The following is an 18,362-nucleotide window of genomic DNA, read 5'->3' on the forward strand; positions in this document are numbered from 1 at the left end:
TGGATCCAATATTTGTTGATGTTAAGTTAAAGAAATTGTTTCTGAGTCTGGCAATTACTTTTCACTACAACTAAAAAGATCTTAATCCAAATGATAATGAAGGATTTCTAGAAGATTTGTTCTCATTTTAGTAGGCTTTTGACCTTGTGCAAATATCTTATACTCTGCACACTAGAGAATTTTTAAGAACAATTTTTTTGTTGCTTTGCGCGAGATCAATTTCCAAGTTTTTTCGAATTAGTATCTTCTTTGCGATGGTTAGAGACTATGATTGTTTTTGTGCTGGCCATTAAATCCGTTATGGTCTATTAGTCTCTCTTCATAATGATCTTAGCAGTAGGCTAAGCCCCATGCTGTTTGGTTGAGATTTAATCAAAGTAAAAAGTTTGCGATGAGAAAATATATTGCGACAAGCAAAGGCTAGTCGTTAAGAAACCTGCTATAATCCTCCGATCCTTTGTAGGGCATTTCACTATCAAAAATTATAATAATGGAGACGTAAGGACTAGTACAAAATCCACGCTGTTTCGGTGAAGTTGTATCAAAGTGAAGCGTTTGAGTTGCGAAAATATATTTAGTAAAGCAGTGGCTAGTGATCTATGTGCCCTCATATAATACAGTTCCATTGTTATTTACTTCACGGTCAAAAATTATGGTGAATTATACAAGCTTGGTGGCAGAACATACGAACTTTATCTAAAAATTCTAGTATTTTGATTTCTATAATGACATTTCAGACAGAGGTGTCTAGAGAAAGCTCATTACTATTCCTTAGAAAGTACGTCGATAGTATTATTTTGGGTAATATAAGCAAATAACTATCTTTGGGCAATTTTTTCGTATGATATTTGAAATAAAAAAGTATTAATATTTGAACAATGTTGGGAAAACTTGTGGAACAAATGAAATTTCTATTGAAAGCGAGTTGATGATGAGTAGACTTGTCTAAAATTAGCAAAAATCGCTCGAAATAAAGAACTGATGAGTGGTTTATGAAAATATATCACCGAAATTATCAAAAATCTCTCGCAATAATAGACTATTCAAAATATATGTATTTGTACGACTAAGTGATAGTATTTGATATTCATGCTTCCTATGGTTCTTATGTCAGGAATTGGACAAGTGATTCGCACTGCTTTAGCGGTGTTCTGCAATTTCACATATGTATGGTTGTAAGAGAGTACAGTGGTGCTCAGTTTGCAAATTCCAAGCGACCGTGGTCTGTGTGTGAGTATTTAGTGTGCGTGTATTGGTTATGCATTTCAAATATTTTTTTTCGTACTCCATTTTACTAGCAGCGCTTGCATAACACAAATTTCAAATACAAAAATCTTCAACTCGCACAAAAAGTTTGCTGACATACATGTGTACGTATTTGTGAGCGTGTGTGTATTCGTGTATGTGTGTGAGTGTGCGAGTGTTGTGTGTGAAAACAAATTAAATACACACACACATAAAAACAACGAACGTAAGTTATTATAAATGTTGCTAGAATAAAATAAACGAGCACATACCAAATTCATATGTGCTTTTTTATCATCAAACTACAGCAAATTGAATTTCACACTATTTTTTAATAACTGTTTTTTTATTACGTTTTTTTTCTGATAAACTAACCGACTTGCTAGTACCAAAAATGCTTTTCATTCGTAATTTGAAAAAAAGTTTCTGTTTGTTTTTTTTCGTTTTACTAACAAATTGTTTTCAACAAATGCATTTGACGCATGAAACTAAACATACATTTAAAACGGACAGCAAAAAACAAAATCACTTGTGAAATAGAGAAATCAAAACACGCTTATGGAGCATTTTAAGTAGACTAGCGGTGGAAAATAAATTGTATGTAGAGTTAATAGATGCAGCGGATAGTGTGTGACTTTACGTATGCACGTCTAATTACCTAAGAAAATGGCAGACAAAATTTTATGCTTGTATGTAAATACTTAGTTTTTATGTTATAAATGATGAAATTGTTAGCCTTATTTGTTTAATTCAAATATGCAATAGTTTTAGAAATATTGTTTTTATAGAAATAACGTGTATTCATAAGAGATATTATGTTTATAGCATACTTTTGGGAGTGCAGAGAAAAAATTTGCCGCTTAAAAGCTTTTACCATGCTTATATTTTTGAAACTATAGCATACTATTAGGCGCAGCACATGAAACGGAGGTATTTCTGTACAAAATGTTTTGTTCGGTTAAAAGTAGCATACTTTTTGGCGGCTCTAGGTTTTCCTGAACCGTAAATGTTTTTTTTGAAACTACATTATAAATAGTAAAGGAAAGGTTGAACATGCATTTATACAAATATATGTATATTTTTATGGTATATTATTAGGCGCATTATTTGAAGAAAAGCCATTTTTTGTATAAAATCTTTTGTTCTGTTAAAACTAACATACATTTTGGAAACTATAGCACTTCGTATAAGGTAGTTTCTTTTTTGAAACAACTAATGGGGTAAAATTTGAATATAAATTTTATTTTTTTATAATATACTATTTGGCGGAGCATGTGGTATGTTGCTCTATGAGAGATCAGTTTTCAATTTTTTTTTAATTCTTATTCTATTGTTAACCATCCTAGGCTATTATTGTTGTTCTTTTGTTGAGAGTATCTCTTAAAAATCTCAAATACAATAAAGTAACCCAATTCTGGCTTGAAAAATTATTGCATACATTTTGGCGAGAATACAAATTGTACGTTTTATCTTTCGTAAACTGATCTTTTGCGAAAACTCGTCTTTAAAAATTTCTGATTTTCACTCGGTACAGTTTTGCTATAAATCTCTGACTGAGCGTTATATACAGTATGAAGTCAACTTTTCAAAATTTTTATCTTTATATTGGACATATGGGCGCTAAGGGTAGTATTAACCCGACATGCGACTCGTGTCGAGGATCAGATCGGCTGGAGGTCCTTAAATCAGGGGCCATGCTCGAGCAGACATAATTCCCTTACTTAGACTAGAGTTTGGATCTTCGGTAATAACATGAAAGGAACTAGTTGTTCATAAAAGAGGGCAGCGTTTGCAAGAGCTCGAAAACAGCTGACGCAAAAAATAGGAGAAAAGTTTCGTCTAGCTGTAAGGCTAGCAATAGCAAGGCCATTGAAACTCAGACTAGCTCCAGAAAGTCAACAATACCAGCGACAGCTGAAACCACACCTTGTACCCCAAGCATTGCTGCTAAGCCAAAGATGTCAGAAGTGTTACTGCTAGTAGTGATTCAAACTGGGAATGGTCAATTTTAAGGACGACGACTCAGCGAAGTTAGTGTTTGCGAAGAAGCGATCTGCCAACCAATGAAGGGCTTACAAAGCAGTTCCATGAATTAAATGATGAGACCGCGTTCAGCTGAATAGGCTAAGCTGTCAGCCAAAAGACCGAAAACGCTTTCAAAATCGTAAAAAATTTCTGGGAGAGGACTCATCAATTTGGAGGGGAAAAAGAAAATGTAAATAGCTATTATTCAAGGGAATGGAAGTAGCAACATTGAGCAGATATTGCTCTCCTTTGAGATACTTTAACTTTGCAAATTATTCGGAGTGCTATAGATTAGTGAAAGCAAACTTGAAAGGAGCAGCAATTAATCATCAGCTTAGAGTGAATTTACGTTTCAAATTAAGCTATAATGTAAAAAATAGTCCGAAATCTGGAAAATATTTTTTGGATAGCTTAAATATAACTATTTCTTATAAGAAATTCCGCCTAAAAGTGTGCTGGATATTTAAAAACTGCATTTTATCGGTGCAGCGGCATTTTCAAGTGGTGCTAAAACTGTTCATTACTATATGTTGTCTATTTTTGCAGTTGTGGGTTCAAAGCTAATTGTTTTTATAATAAAAGTTGCCCAAAACTATGCTGTTAAATGTTGAAAAACTGTTTTATTTTAACGGTGCAGTGACTTTTTCAGTTGGTATAAAAAAATTTTTATGTTATTTGTTGTAAATTTTCGGCGTTGTATGTAAATATAAAAAAAAATTGATTTTTAAACAAGGGCCGCCTGAAAGTATGCTTTTTACTGCAACATTTTGAAGTAAAGTACGAACTATTTAATAGTATTTGATGCATATTTTTTGGATCTGTATAAAAATATTAAAATTAAATGCTTTTGAAACAAATGCCGCCTGAAAATGTTTAATATTTTCAGGACAGTTATCTTCATATTGCAGCAACATTTTGAAGCAAAATTAAACATTTATTCCATTTTTATATATTCTTTGGCGATCTGTAAAACAATATTAAAAAATGCTTTTAATATCTGCCTGAAAGTATGTTTAATATTTTCAGGACAGTTATCTTTCTATCGTTTAGCAAGATTTTGAAGCAAAATAAGAAACATTTAAATATTTTTTTCATATTTCTTGAATTTGTAAAACAATATTATAAAAATAATATCTGCCTAAAAGTATGCAATTTAATTAAAATTTTAAAATTTTTGTTTTTAAATATTTGAAGTGAAATAAGAACTTTTAAATATTATTTCTTGCACATTTCTTGAATTTGTACAAAAATATAAAAAATTAAGTGCTTTTGAAACAAATGCCGCCTAAAAGTATGCTCTTTAATACTAATAATTTTAAAATTGTTTGTTTTTAAATATTTGAATACAAAATTTTTACGCGTTTTCTGCAATTTCTTTCCAACACTGCCCACAAGTATGCTAACTCTTTTTAATTATACGCAAAACTAACTAAAAGTATGCCTACTATATACTGTAGCAGCTTCAAATACATTACTGAACAATTTACTCTTCTTCTTCTTTACTAAATACACACATAAATTTAATAATAATAAGCATATAAATATTTATAAGGCATAATGTTGTTGTAAATTGACATTGGAACAAAACAATTGCCACTTACCGAATCCAGTGTCGTGTCAATGTTGCCATTGGGTCGATCGGCCAATGTGGTCTCCTTCAAATTGATCTTGACATGATTGGCAGCCGATGTGGTGGCGCCGCCGCGTTGCGGTTTCGTTGCATCGAGCAGTACCTTGAGCGAGGCGATCGCATGCAGTTGGGTCGCCTTCTCGTCCACCTTGCCTGGAACATCATCTTTGTCATTGTCATTGTGTGCATTTGATTTGGTTTAGAGTTTATTTATTTTTTTTTATTGATTTATTTATCGATTAATTGTTGTGTGCAATTTTTTTTTGGATTTGCAAATTAATTTTTGTGATTTTGATTTGTGTTTGTTATTTTATTATAATTGATTTTTTTTTGGCAATTTAATTCGTGTTGCAAAAATAAGTTGCAAAATTTTATTTTGAGGAAATTCAATAAAAAAAATTTGAAGTATCAAATATTTTTTTTTTTGGTTTGGAATTGCAATTGCGTGATTGGCATATGAGCATATTAGCATTGGCATTAGCATATTAATTTAGCGCATTGCATTGAATTTGGTTTTCAGATGCAAATTTGTTTTGTTTTTGTACGAAAATTTTCGTTTATGATGCGTTTCGATACGATGCATTTTTTTGTATGCGATTTTGCAATAGACGTTTGTTTGGTGGTTGTTTGTGTAAACGATTTTTTTTTTTGAGTTTGAAAATTTTTCAAATATTTTTTTGTAATTTTGCAAATTTTGATTTCGTTATTTTTTCGTTTGATTAACGATTCGATTCGATTGCGTACGATTTATTTTGTGTAAACGCAAAAATCCAAGTTGAAATTAATTTAAAAAAGAAGAAAAAAAGAAAAAAATTTATCGATTAAAAATCGAAAATCGAATTGAATGCAATTTAATTGATTATTTTTTTTTACAAATTTACAATATTGTTGTTGTTTTTATTTATTACAATATTTTTTTTGTTTTAACAATTTATCATACAATTGAATTTAGTGAATATATATAAATATAACGTACAATAGTTTCACTATTTAAACAATTACTCAATCGATTAATCATTGAATTAATTAACGTGAAAATAATTTTGAAACAGAAAAAGTTGGTTTGATAGACTTTCATTGTTTCAAACAATTAATTCATTCAATAATTTTGTGTTTGTTTACTAATCAGTTGGAGGAGAGAGATAGCGTTAGACAGAGAGAGAGTTATGTATATAGTTTGTGTGAGAGAGACAGATAGAGAGTGTGAAAGAGCGAGAGAGAGAGTAACAGTTACTAACACAGGCAGCTAGCAGGAGAGTTATATTACATAAAACTTGTTCTAAATTTAATTTACATTATTATTATTGTTGCTAAATGAACCAAACTGACTAATTAACAGTAACAACTGGTATGCTAGCAAGCAAGAGTGATTGAGAGAGAGTGAATATCTAAGTTATGACTAAAGAAAACTAATAAGAATTTGCTGAGCTAGACTATTAGATTTGCGGAGCGCTAAAGGAAAAACGTTGAGAGAGTGTGAGTGTGTTGTAAAGCACGCTATAACGCTAAAAGGTTGAGAGAAGAGTATGTAGACGGCGTGTGCAACACTCTTGGAAAGTTTTCTACAGCTAATTTATATTTCAGATATATTTAAATATTCTATAAAAAATTCAAGGCAACTAGTTCGGAGAAAGCAAGCACAATATAACAATCTAAAGGCAGAGAGAGAGAGAGAGAGAAGAGAGAGAAAGCGTAGGAGTCTAGCTCATTGATGGATAATTGAAGTGTGCGCTAAACACAAATATAGGCTGAAGTTGGCATCTGCCAGTGGATAATGTATGTTCTAGATAAGAGAAAGAGAGTGAGAGAGAGCACGGTCTGCCAATTACAGTAATGCCAATTATGTAAGATCTTATTAAATTCAAAAGCTTTGTAGTAACGAATAATGCATTTAGGATTTTAAAAGATTTTTTGTCCAAAAAAAATTTAGAAATTTATAATAAAAATCAAAAATGTTATATTTAAGGAAAAATTTTGGATTTTTAAAATTCGTTTTAAAAAAATTTCAATCACTTAAATAAAATATATCCTTTTTTTCAAAATTTTTTGAATGTAAAGTTTTTTTTTAATTTCAAAGATTTTTTGTCAAAAAAAAATTTAGAAATTAAAAAAAAAAATCAAAAATGTTATATTTAAGGAAAAATTTTAGATTTTTAAAATTTATTTAAAAAAATTTTCAATCACTTAAATAAAATAAATTCTTTTTTTTCAAAATTTTTTGAATTTAAATTTTCTTTAAATTTCAAATATTTTTTTAATTTAAATTTTTCAAGAAAAAAAAAATCGAAATTTAAATTTAAAGAATTTGTTATTATTATATTTTTTAATTCTTAATACTTTTGTCGAAAGTTGGAACAAATTAAAAAAAAATTCTTAAATACAAAAAAGTAAAAATTAGAAAAAAAATTTCAAGAATTTAAAAAAAGTATTGAGTTTTTCAAACTTTCAAAATTTTTTAAATTTACATTTTTTTAATTTTAAAATCTTAAAATGTTTTCTATATTTTCGAATTTCAAAAGTAAAAATATATGTATATTGAATTTAAAAAATATGGAAATTTGAAAAGAAAATAATATTTAAAGAACTTGCTATCTTTTAATTTTTTATTGAAATTCTTAAAATTTCTGCTAAAAGTTGGTTTGAAATAATTTTAATTCCTTTAATATTTTTTCTAATATTAATTTTTTTAATTTTTACCAATATTTATATTTTGAAGTTCTTCGAAATGTGTTGAGATTGCGTTTTATTTTTGAATTTTCTTATAATATTTATTTTTTGAAATCCTAAAATTTTTCCTTATTTAAAATTTTTTTTTCTAATATTAAATTTTTAAAATTTCTAAAGTTTTTGTTTAAATTTAATTTTTTTTTCAATCACTTTTTTTATTTATTGAAAATATTTAAAAGATTTAATTTTTTTCCAATGTTTACATTTTTAATTTTAAAATTTTCTTTTTTTGTTGACTTTTCTTAATGTTAAATTTTAGAAAGTTTAAAATTTTGGTTCGAATTTTGATTTAATTGTTTTTCATGAAATTCTAATTTTTTTAATGCGCACAAAAAGTGGTTGGGTAAGGAAGTTGCTAGTAAAACTTGCATAGCTTTTCTAACGAGCTTTTTCGCTAACACTTAAGGAACTACAACTAATTTCACTAGAAAAAAAATTATTTCACTACTTTTGTTTTTGTTTTTTCTTTGTCTTTATTTTCATATTTACCACGCCACGGCCAAACTTTAGATTTTCGCTTTTCATTATTCATGTTCTGTATAAATGTATAACTATGTTTTTATGTACTTATGTGTGGTGGTAAGCGTTTGCCTGCGTGTGCGTCTCTGGTGTGCGTGCGCGCATGAGAGTGAGTGTGTTGTTTTCCTCAGTGTTGGTTAGTCTACTTTTCAGCGTAACTTTCACTGATTTTGTGTTTTGCTGCAGGATTATGAGTGTTGGAGTGAGGAAGCTTTTTTTATCGGTAGGGATTTGGGAGTGGAGCTTTTTGTTGTATTATGTGTTAATTATTTTTTTTTTCAATTTTAATTAACTTTAATAGTTTGTGTTTAGTTTTGTATGAATATGAAAAGTTAATGATTTCGCATTTTTTTGTGGAAAAATGTTTTATTTTGCCTACTTGTGCTTTCAAAGCTTTTTCTTTATATTTATTCTTGCGAAAGCTGGGGACATACTACGGGAAATGTAGCCTTTAGAGGTTGTTATACTACGTTTGGTAAATATTTACTAAATTTTTTTGGCGGTGAAAAAATATAACTGTATAAAATATTGCTCTTTCAAACACTTGTTGCCTTAAAAGCTGCTGTAAATAAAAATAAAATACCTATATGCATATATTAGTAAGCAGTTTCAATTACATTTGTGTGTGAAAGCTCTTTATTTGCAAGCCATTTGTGTTAGTACCTACGGAAGGTCCTTACGTGAAAGCAGTGTAAAAGCTTTGTTGAGCTTTTTGATAATTTCATTACTAAATCGCTTGTTGATGGTGGCATTAGTTTTGTGTGGGCAAGGGTTGTACTAAATAAATTGGTTGGTTGGGTTTAAAAAAACTACTTAGTTTGCTATATTTCTTAAATAAATTAGGTGTTTCTAAATTTTCTATGAAAGCTTTGTTTGAAATTATTGTCTACTTTTAGGAATATGTTAATATCTAAGACTATATGAGTAAGTATATACATAAAAATGTATTTTATTTTATAAAACATGGGGTTATATTTTCAAAGGCTGAAAAAGTGTTTGCATACTGAGATATGTTTTGATACTCTGCTTCGTGTCCACTCATAAATTTAGGCAATAGTTTTGTTTGATGTTTCTAATACGTTGTAATTATCAGAGCTTTGAGCTCACGTTTGTCTAACAGAGAGAGATTTAATATTTCGGAAATGACATTTGGGGTACACATGATTAACCTTTTCACAATTTTCGAAAAACTTAGATCTCCCATTTTGATAAAGACCTGATTGAAAAGAAGGGCAGCTAATAAAAAGTGAGCTCTCAGTTTTGGTTTGGCAACTAATTAGCTTTTTTCAATATTTCACTTGGTTAGCTTTCGAGAAGTTTAAATTGAGCTTTTAATTTTTACCTGTAAAATTAATTAATTAATTATCATAGTCATGAGCTGTCTTGGTATGATTAACGGACAATATTTTGTGGCCTTAATAATGACTCATTTTCAAAATGCATCCTCCAAGTTTTTGGTGAAAATGTGGCAAATATGGGACCTAGTGCAGGGATTTGAGTAAGTACCAGGTCATAAAGCAGTCTTATCTAGTTTTTCCTTATTTGAAATACTCTCCGAATTTAGTTACTACAGGAAATTAGTTTATACATCCTTAAATAGTTAGAGCTTGAGATCTGCAGAAAGCAAACAAGTGGAATTTCCAATTGTTGAATGTTTTGATTTCCACAAAAGCTTCGAAAATCTCATGCTAAAAGTCCATTGAAAGTCCAAAGTAAAAATGGAGTGCAATGAATAAATTTTGTAAGGTTTGAATTTCCACAAAAGCTAATCAATATCAAGGAAAATAGGAGAGATATTAAGGTGGCTTAAAAAGCTCAATGGTTTCGAGAAAAACTGGTAGCCGTTATATACATATGTACATTAATACTGACGGTTCATAGTTAGCTATTTGGAAATTTCTAGATCTTGGGTAGCTGATTTAAAAAGCTTTTAGCTTGTTTAAACGTGATCTTCAAAGCTTAATTAGACAAATAGAAGCTTTAAGTTTGCAAGCTTCATTGATAGTACTGTAATGTAATAAGTAAAAAATTCTCTTTATATGAAATGAAAGTAATAAATTTTATAAATTTGAACAATACTTTACTATAAATATACAATTAAAGCTAACTACCATAACAATAACAAAAAGCACATACAGTTATGAGAAACGCAATACATATATATATATCTATATAAAGTGTTGATTATGGTAAATATTTTTAATTGTACACATATTATTGAAAGCTTTTCATACCATAAGCAATCGTCAAAAAATCAGCTTAAAATAAAAAAAAAATAGATTTCAGAGCTTATTCTTGAAAATTGTGAATAAATTTCGGCCTTAACAATAATATTTTATGTTGCTGGATTTGTACAGTGAAAGCTTACTAAAAGATGAAATTGATAGTTTTTGTACGGTAAAAGCTTTAATGTTGGATGTAAAAAAGCCTATGCAATAGTGAAAGCTTTTTATACTACAAATGCGCTTTAAATCACAATAAATGTTATAAAAATAGCTTTGAGAGTTTTTAAACTGCAAACAAATTTCCTTTTCAATATTAGAATTTTTATATTGTTCGAGTTGTACAGTGAAAGCTTATAAAAAGACGAATTTTCGATGCAGTAAAAGTTTTGACATATGATATTTACAAAAGCTTAAGCAAGTATTCCTGAAAGATTTTCACATATTTTCGTATATTGAAATATAATAAAATTGAGCTTTCAGAGCTTTGAAAGCTCTATTTGTATACTGCAAACAATTTTTTATTTTAAGATTAATCTTTTTTTAATTGCTCGGAATTGTTAACTAAAGTCAAAACTGAAAGACTTTGTGAAATGAAAGCTTTTAAGCTTTTCGAAGAAAACATTTTAAGCCTTTTGCTATTTATATGATATTTACAAAAGCTTAAGCAAGTATTCCTGAAAGATTTTCATATATTTTCGTATATTGAAATATAATAAAGTTGAGCTTTCAGAGCTTTGAAAGCTCTATTTGTATACTGCAAACAATTTTTAATTTTAAGATTAATATTTTTTATTGCTCGAGTTGTTAACTAATGCCAAATCTGAAAGACTTTGTGAAATGAAAGCTTTTAAGCTTTTCGAAGAACAAGCATTGATGTTAAATTGTAATGTAACTACATATTAACAAGGATTTTTTATAAACTCCAGCATATAGCCACAAATAAATTGAAATAAGATGGAAAAGCTTTTAGAAAGCTACGAAAAGATTATGAAGCTTGGACTGAAAAATAGAATTTGATAAAAATTCTATGCTTTTCACCTCATTTTCTAAGTTGACATTATATATGCTGGTAAATATAAAAATGCTCGATTTTATCTAGCTTACAATGGTGATGGTTAAAAATATTTCTAAATTGTTTAAAATATGTTTGTTAACCGAAAAATAAACTTCCTATAAATAATATTGCTAGGATTTCTTTAAACTTTTGTATTCCAAATATAAAGTCAAATACTTGGAAAATCATTTAGCGGTAATGGAAGAGTTTAGTCGAGTTTAAAGAAAGCTTATAGCTCAAAATATATAAATGTCTGCACCTTCAAAGAGAAGTCTTCTGGAAAGAACAGTTAAATATAGCTTTCACTAGAAACAAAGCCTTTCATAAGCAAGTTTCTTAAATTGAAGATACTAGAAAAATGCCTAAAATTCTAAGAAGATTTTTCGCTAAATATTTCGCCTTTAAATCAATTCCACAAACTTAGAAAATCTACTCTTGACCTTCGAATATTTAACATTTTGAGGTAACAGTACACATATGTGTATATATTGTATAACATACAATTCTTAAACCGCAAAAACTCTCATAACAAATAGCATATAGTATACTTCACAGCCAAATTACACCCAAACCTTCATTTGGTGTTCCACAAATTAGTTGAATAAATAAATCTCGGCGTAAATAATTTGGCAAAACAAACTGTAAGTGCCAAATCTCCACAAAAATAAAAAAATTGGCAGAAAATTTTGGAAACTTTATCCGCTATTAATTTTTTTCTTATATTTTGGTAATTTTTAAATTACTCTTTTGACTTTACAAAGCCAATGGCGACATACATAAATTTCCGAGTAATTTATTACATTTGGCATCCTGCCATGAAGTGACAGCGGTAGCGCTATTGTCTGCTAAGCCAAACAGCGGGCTGAGTTGTGAGTTGTAACGGTTTACGCCAGCTGTGACGCCCCTAAATGTGAGACTCTGACATACACAAGGAAAAATACAATACAATTAGAAAATGGTTTAACTGTTTAGCTGTTTGTTGGGTGGACAGTAAAAGATGGTGGCTCAAGGCGTTGCCCTGCTGCACCGCTGGCTATTTGTTTGCTTTGCCCTTAAAGGTCAGTTTTGTGGTGTTCAAGTGAATTTCGTAAATATTCATAAATCTCTGTAGAGGCTAGAGACCGCAAATTTATCTAATGGCAAATATTTTGTGATTGTTTGTGTGTATGTGTGTGTGAGTGCTTAACATACCGTATAGGTAAAAGTTAAAGAAACAGTCATCTGGTGTCCCGACGGTATGATACATTGGAGGAGGTATTGATAGTGAGGCCGTAGAGTCTGCTAAAATTTGCTTTAAGCGCTGGCATCCAAAAGGATGACTACAAGTACTTCTCTTGGACCTACCAACTGAACTCCATCTGATAACGCAAAGGACCAAAACTGGTCTACGTGTGGCTTATTGGTCATAAGATGCTTGACAAAGTAGCTGAGGATCCTGGATTCATCAAACGTGTAATTACTGTTGACGAGACATGGGTTTATGAATATGACATTGAAACTATTGAACAATCTGGGAAATGAGACTCGAAAAATGAGCCAAAACCGAAAAAAATGTTTGCCAAAGGTACTGAAGTTCTTTCCTACCGAGACTTGTAACAAGTGTACGGAAAATTAGATTAACCATTGGCATGCTTCAAGGACTTTAAAAGGGCCTATTTTGATGGAGATAATCAAAATTTTTATTAGAACATGTTAAATTGCAGTTTTTTAGTTCGATTAAAATTTGATCCGATGGTACATGGATTGAGATTGATCTAAGCTTCATAAATAATGACATAACTTCTACTATAACTTAGGGTTTTGCGACAAGGGATCCTCACTTGACTTAAATCTGATGGAAATTCTCTGAGGAGAGAAAACAAAAATCGAATATTTGTTGACCAAGTTAAAAACAGTAAAATATACAATTTAAAGAAATCTAATAATTGTTATCGATCGGCCCTCGTTGGATTGCCGTCCGAGCTTTTCAAATTTGGATAAGAGGAATGCATCAGCATCTGTGTAGAATATGGTCGGACGAAGGCATGTCCAATAATTGGAACTGTCTGAAAGATTAAAGCCCACCGTCAACTAACTGATTGCACCTTATCAGTGTTGATTTAGACCTGGAAAATCAACAACTGACCAGATATTCACCATGCACACTAGGAGCACTAGGCTCCCACGTCACTGTTGACAATTTCGAAGTCGTAAATAATTTTGTCTATCTTGGAATCAGAATTAACATCAATAACAATGTCAGCCACGAAATCCAGAGTAACTCTTGCCAACAGGTTCTACAAGTATTTCGGACTGAGTATGCAATTGAGCAGTAAAGTCCTCTCTCGACGAACAAAGACCAAACTCTACAAGTCACTCATCATTTCAGTCCTGCTATAGGGTGCAAAGGCGTGAACGATGACAACTTCTGATAAGTCAGCTTTACGAGTTTTCGAGAGAAAGATTCTGCGAAAGATTTATGGTCCTTTGCGCTTTGACAACGGCGAATACGTCGACGGAATATATAAGCGGTACGAGATATGCGACGAAATTGGCATAGTTCAGCGAATAAAAAGGCAGCGGCTACGCTGGCTTCGTCATGTCGTCCGAATGGATGAAAACATTCCAGCTCTGAGAGTGATCGACACAGTACCCGCCGATGAAAGCAGAGGAAGAGGAAGGTCTCCTCTCCGTTGGAAAGACTAGATGGGGAAAGGCCTGGCTACACTTGGAATCTCCGATTGGTGTCAAACAGCGAAAAGGAAGAACGACTGGCGCTAAAGCAGAAGTCATAGAACTAGCCAAAATTTTGATTTTTAATAAAATAGCGGTTTCCAAACAAACGACTGTCACTTTAGAGTGACTTAAAAAATCGAAAGTAGTGTGAAAAGTTATTTCTTCCATCATTATCTGACAAATGCATACATCTAAGAAGATCCTGTGAAAATTTCATTTCGATCGGGGTAGCCGTGTCGGAGAAAATTTCATCATAAAATTATGAATATATAGTAAATATATTGTCATAGAACGGCGAATATTCCTAATGGCCACTTCTCCAACAAGAACCATGCATATTTATGTCTAAATATAAATATTCCCTTTTCTTTATCTTTATGCTAATGTGCTGGCGCGCTCATAATTTATCTACATCTTTTGGCATATTAAATTCTTGTTGGTAAATTATATGTATGCATAGACTCTACTAACTTTGGACGCGCTGGAATTTTGGCAGCATTTCAATTGTGGCACCCGAATTACTGGTGCATAACGCCCGCTGACGCCACTTTTCGACCTTAAGCTTTTACTGGTGTGAAAAAGAAAAGCACCAGCGAAATTATATTTATATACAGCCGAATGCAATGCTTGCTGTGATAATTGAATTTGCAAAATGCCATAGATGAGCGGAAAATATGCGCCATTACCGGGTGTGACGGTGAGGGGAAAAATAAAAATATTTTCTTTTGTTAAATAGAAGCTCAAAAAAAAAACGGAGGACTCAGAGCAAAAGGAGGAGTCGCACAAATGACTAAACTGAATGCTATGAAGGAGTGCACAAGGTGCCTTTTTATGTGTGTGCTGGTGTGCCTGGGTCCGACTGCGACAGTACTCAGCATCAATATGTGTTTAAGTGTGTGTGTTTGGCTGTTTTGGTTCCCATTGGCATGAGCACGTCATTTGCGAATTTAGCGTGCACTAACTCACACATAAATACATATACACACAGATATATATATATATATACACACACACACATACATACATATATTATATTTCTTCACACATACACAAATTGACAGTTGAATGCCATTGCCAATGGCGCTGTCAGTTATTTTATCAATGACTGCTGTCGTCGTCATCACTGGAATTTGTAATCGACATTATACCGCCACGGCGACAACGTCGTTTTGTCGGCAGCGCATAATAACTGTGAGATTTAGTGTACTAGTTTTGTTTTTGCTGCGCTTCGTCTCTTCAGCTGCAGTTTTGAATGAATCGTCCATTTCGCTGCTGCTCTTCAGCGCACTATTAATTTTCACTATTTTTCGCTGCTTTTCACAATGCTTTTCAGCTCATATTTAGTTTACTGGCGAGTACGAATATACAAAAGTATATTTCTATGTACTTGTAAGCATACATTTGTGCACCAGTGTTGTTGTAACAAATGATTGTTGTCAATTTGAAGCACACTTGAATAATGACAACCGAAAAATGCCAACACGCTTGTGTTTATATATCACTGTCATGTATCTATAAATGAGTATTTGTAGTAAATAGCTCTATTGCTGAATTGTGCTACTACTTTTGTATAAAAAAATAAAAACTACTAACTATATATAGACAAAAACAAAACGTTAACTTAGGCTGCACTTAACCTATATTACCTTTCACAGGTGCATTGCTTATAACATATAAAGGTCTTTGTCTTGATCTTTTCAGAAAATACAGATGTCAGTTATATGCTATAGTAGTCGAATCCAAAAAAATTCTTCGGAAATTATAGCATTATCTTAGACAATAACCTATGTCGAAACTCGTGAAGATAGCTTGTCAAATAAAAAAGTTTTCTCTACAAGAACTTGATTTTGATCAATCATTTTTTATGGTAGCTATATGCTATAAAGCAGGCCCGTCCAACATAATTTTGTGAAGGGCCAGGTTTAGCATTTTCATAACCGTAGCGGGCCAAAAAAAATGAAATGACCTTCAGTTTTGGTATATTCATTTATTTATAAAAAACAACATCACAAAAATCTTAATATATTATTATTAATGTAACTATGGCCTTAGCATATAAAGATATTCTTATTCTTAAAATCTAATTAATGAGATGTCTGACATTTTTTCTGTTTGCACAGCGCATCTATGTCAGCTGGAGTTTTAGAATTGGCTATCTAATAAAGATGATCTGGTTTTTGATTTGTTAAATTTCATTCGAGAAAACAGTTGCTCGCAAACATATGTACTACCAAATAAAGAAATTTGTTGAATAGCCAGCTTAGTAAGGTTTGGGTATTGACTGGGTGTAATATACTTTTTGTAAAATTCAATTAAGTTTGGAAGACAATTATTACATGCTGTTTTTAGATAAGAGCTGCTTTGCAATTCTATTAACTCCAGCTGTGAATTCAAGCGCCTTCAGTTTCAACATCAAATGGATTTGAAATTCTTTAGGGAGTTTGTGATTTGAAGTCAGCGAATCTGTCGTCAAACTCGTTCCTTAATCTTTGTATCATCAACACGTACTTGTCAAAATCCAAGGTATCTTGCTTTCTTGTAGATAAGGTCTCCCAATGAATCAACTGCTTTTGTTTCAGCTGCTTTTCCAACAACAAAAGCTTTTTTGTGAAAGCTAGAACCTGTTCGTATAACTGTGTGCATAGTTGGTCTTTCCCTTGCAGTTTCAAGTTAAGCTCAGAAAGATATTTAGTTATATCAACCAGGAAAGCCAGATCAGCCAACCACTGCTCATCAGTAAGTAAAGTAATTTCTTGGTCTTTGGTGCCAAGAAAAATCTTTAAGTTGTCCAGCAGGGAATATAATCGTTTTAGTGTAGCTGCTCTGCTGAGCCAGCGAACGCGACTGAAGTATACAATGTCTTCGTGATCTGAACCGACATCAGCCAGAAAAGCCTGGAACTGTCTGTGGTTAAGCCCTCTTGCGCGTATAAAATTAACCGTCTGCACTACTTTATCCATCACGTGTTTCAGGCCTATACAACTGGGATGCCCAAAGGCTCTAAAGACTTTAAACGGCGGGGGCCGTATGTTGGACAGGCCAGTATATATATAAAGGTTCGATATCGACTGTTTTGACAAATATGCAGCTCCTTAAGGGGGTATTCTGATCTAGGATTTTGAAAAAATCGATTTTTTTTTGCATAATTTGAAAGCTTAGACTTTCAAAAATATGTCCTTGGAAGGAATTTTCAAAATTCGATTTATTTTCGGAGATACAACCGATTTTGTGACGTGGCGTCCGTGTTCACTAGAATTGTCTCCTAAACTTTAAACGCGTTTTTCTCAAAACTACTTTTTTTGAGGTGGTTGACATGATATCTCAAGTTCTACTGAACCTTTGAAATTTGGTATATATCTTCTTTATACAATGTTCTATCGTGTCTGCCTTGGATTTCTAAAAATTCTGATTTGAAATATTTTTAAAAAATTCGAAAAAATCGGTTCAAAAAAATTTCGGCATTTTTTTTTTTTTTTGAAAATGTCACCCGAAGCTAATGAAGAATCTTCTTGTTTTTTGTTTTTTAGATCTTTCCAAGGGTTGAAATCACGTCACAGGTGCATTTTTTTTAGTAATCTCGCCGAATTTTGGTTTTTTTTTCTTGCAATGTTTTTTTATATTATCAAAATGTCAATAAAATACATATAAAAAAGTGGATAGTAAAGATGTTTTTCATTTTTTTTTATCTTAGTTTAAAAAATGCCTAAAATTCATGCGTCTAAACCATAATATCACCTTAAGAAGAAGGGAGGTGTGCAAAATTTTTGTAGCGATATCTCTCAAACTGAGGAAGCAGTAATCCATATCAAATTTCGTGGCAATCGAGCAAACTCACTTCAAATCGTTTATCATCTGTCCATGTACAAGTACCTTGATTCCGATCGTTCGGTTTGTATGGCAGCTATATGCTATAGTAAGCCGATCGGAACAATTTCTTCGGAGATTACATTGTTGTCCTAGAAAATAACCTGTGCCAACAAATGTGAAAGCTTTCAATACAAGAACTTGATTCCCATCGTTCAGTTTGTATGGCAGCTATATGTTTTAGTGGTCCGATAACGGCAGTTCCGACAAATGAGCAGCTTCTTGAACAGAAAATGACGTTTGCAAAATTTCAAAACGATATCTTAAAAACTGAACTAGTTCGTATATATACAGACGGATGTGACGGACATGGCTAAACACTCAGCTCAACATACTGTAGGTCTTCGACGCTTCCGTT

The 18,362-nt window shown here is 31.6% G+C and overlaps 1 protein-coding gene across 1 annotated transcript in view; it reads right to left on the reverse strand.

The window, feature by feature from the left end:
* Positions 1 to 18,362, reverse strand: part of LOC126754207 (sodium/potassium/calcium exchanger Nckx30C) — a 364,196-nt gene that overhangs the window by 65,034 nt on the left and 280,800 nt on the right. The window contains 1 exon segment of the mRNA XM_050466172.1: positions 4,872 to 5,065. Coding sequence (XP_050322129.1) covers positions 4,872 to 5,065 — 194 coding nt within the window.

The sequence above is a fragment of the Bactrocera neohumeralis genome, chromosome 3 (assembly GCF_024586455.1).
Source record: "Bactrocera neohumeralis isolate Rockhampton chromosome 3, APGP_CSIRO_Bneo_wtdbg2-racon-allhic-juicebox.fasta_v2, whole genome shotgun sequence".
Lineage (NCBI taxonomy): Eukaryota > Metazoa > Arthropoda > Insecta > Diptera > Tephritidae > Bactrocera > Bactrocera neohumeralis.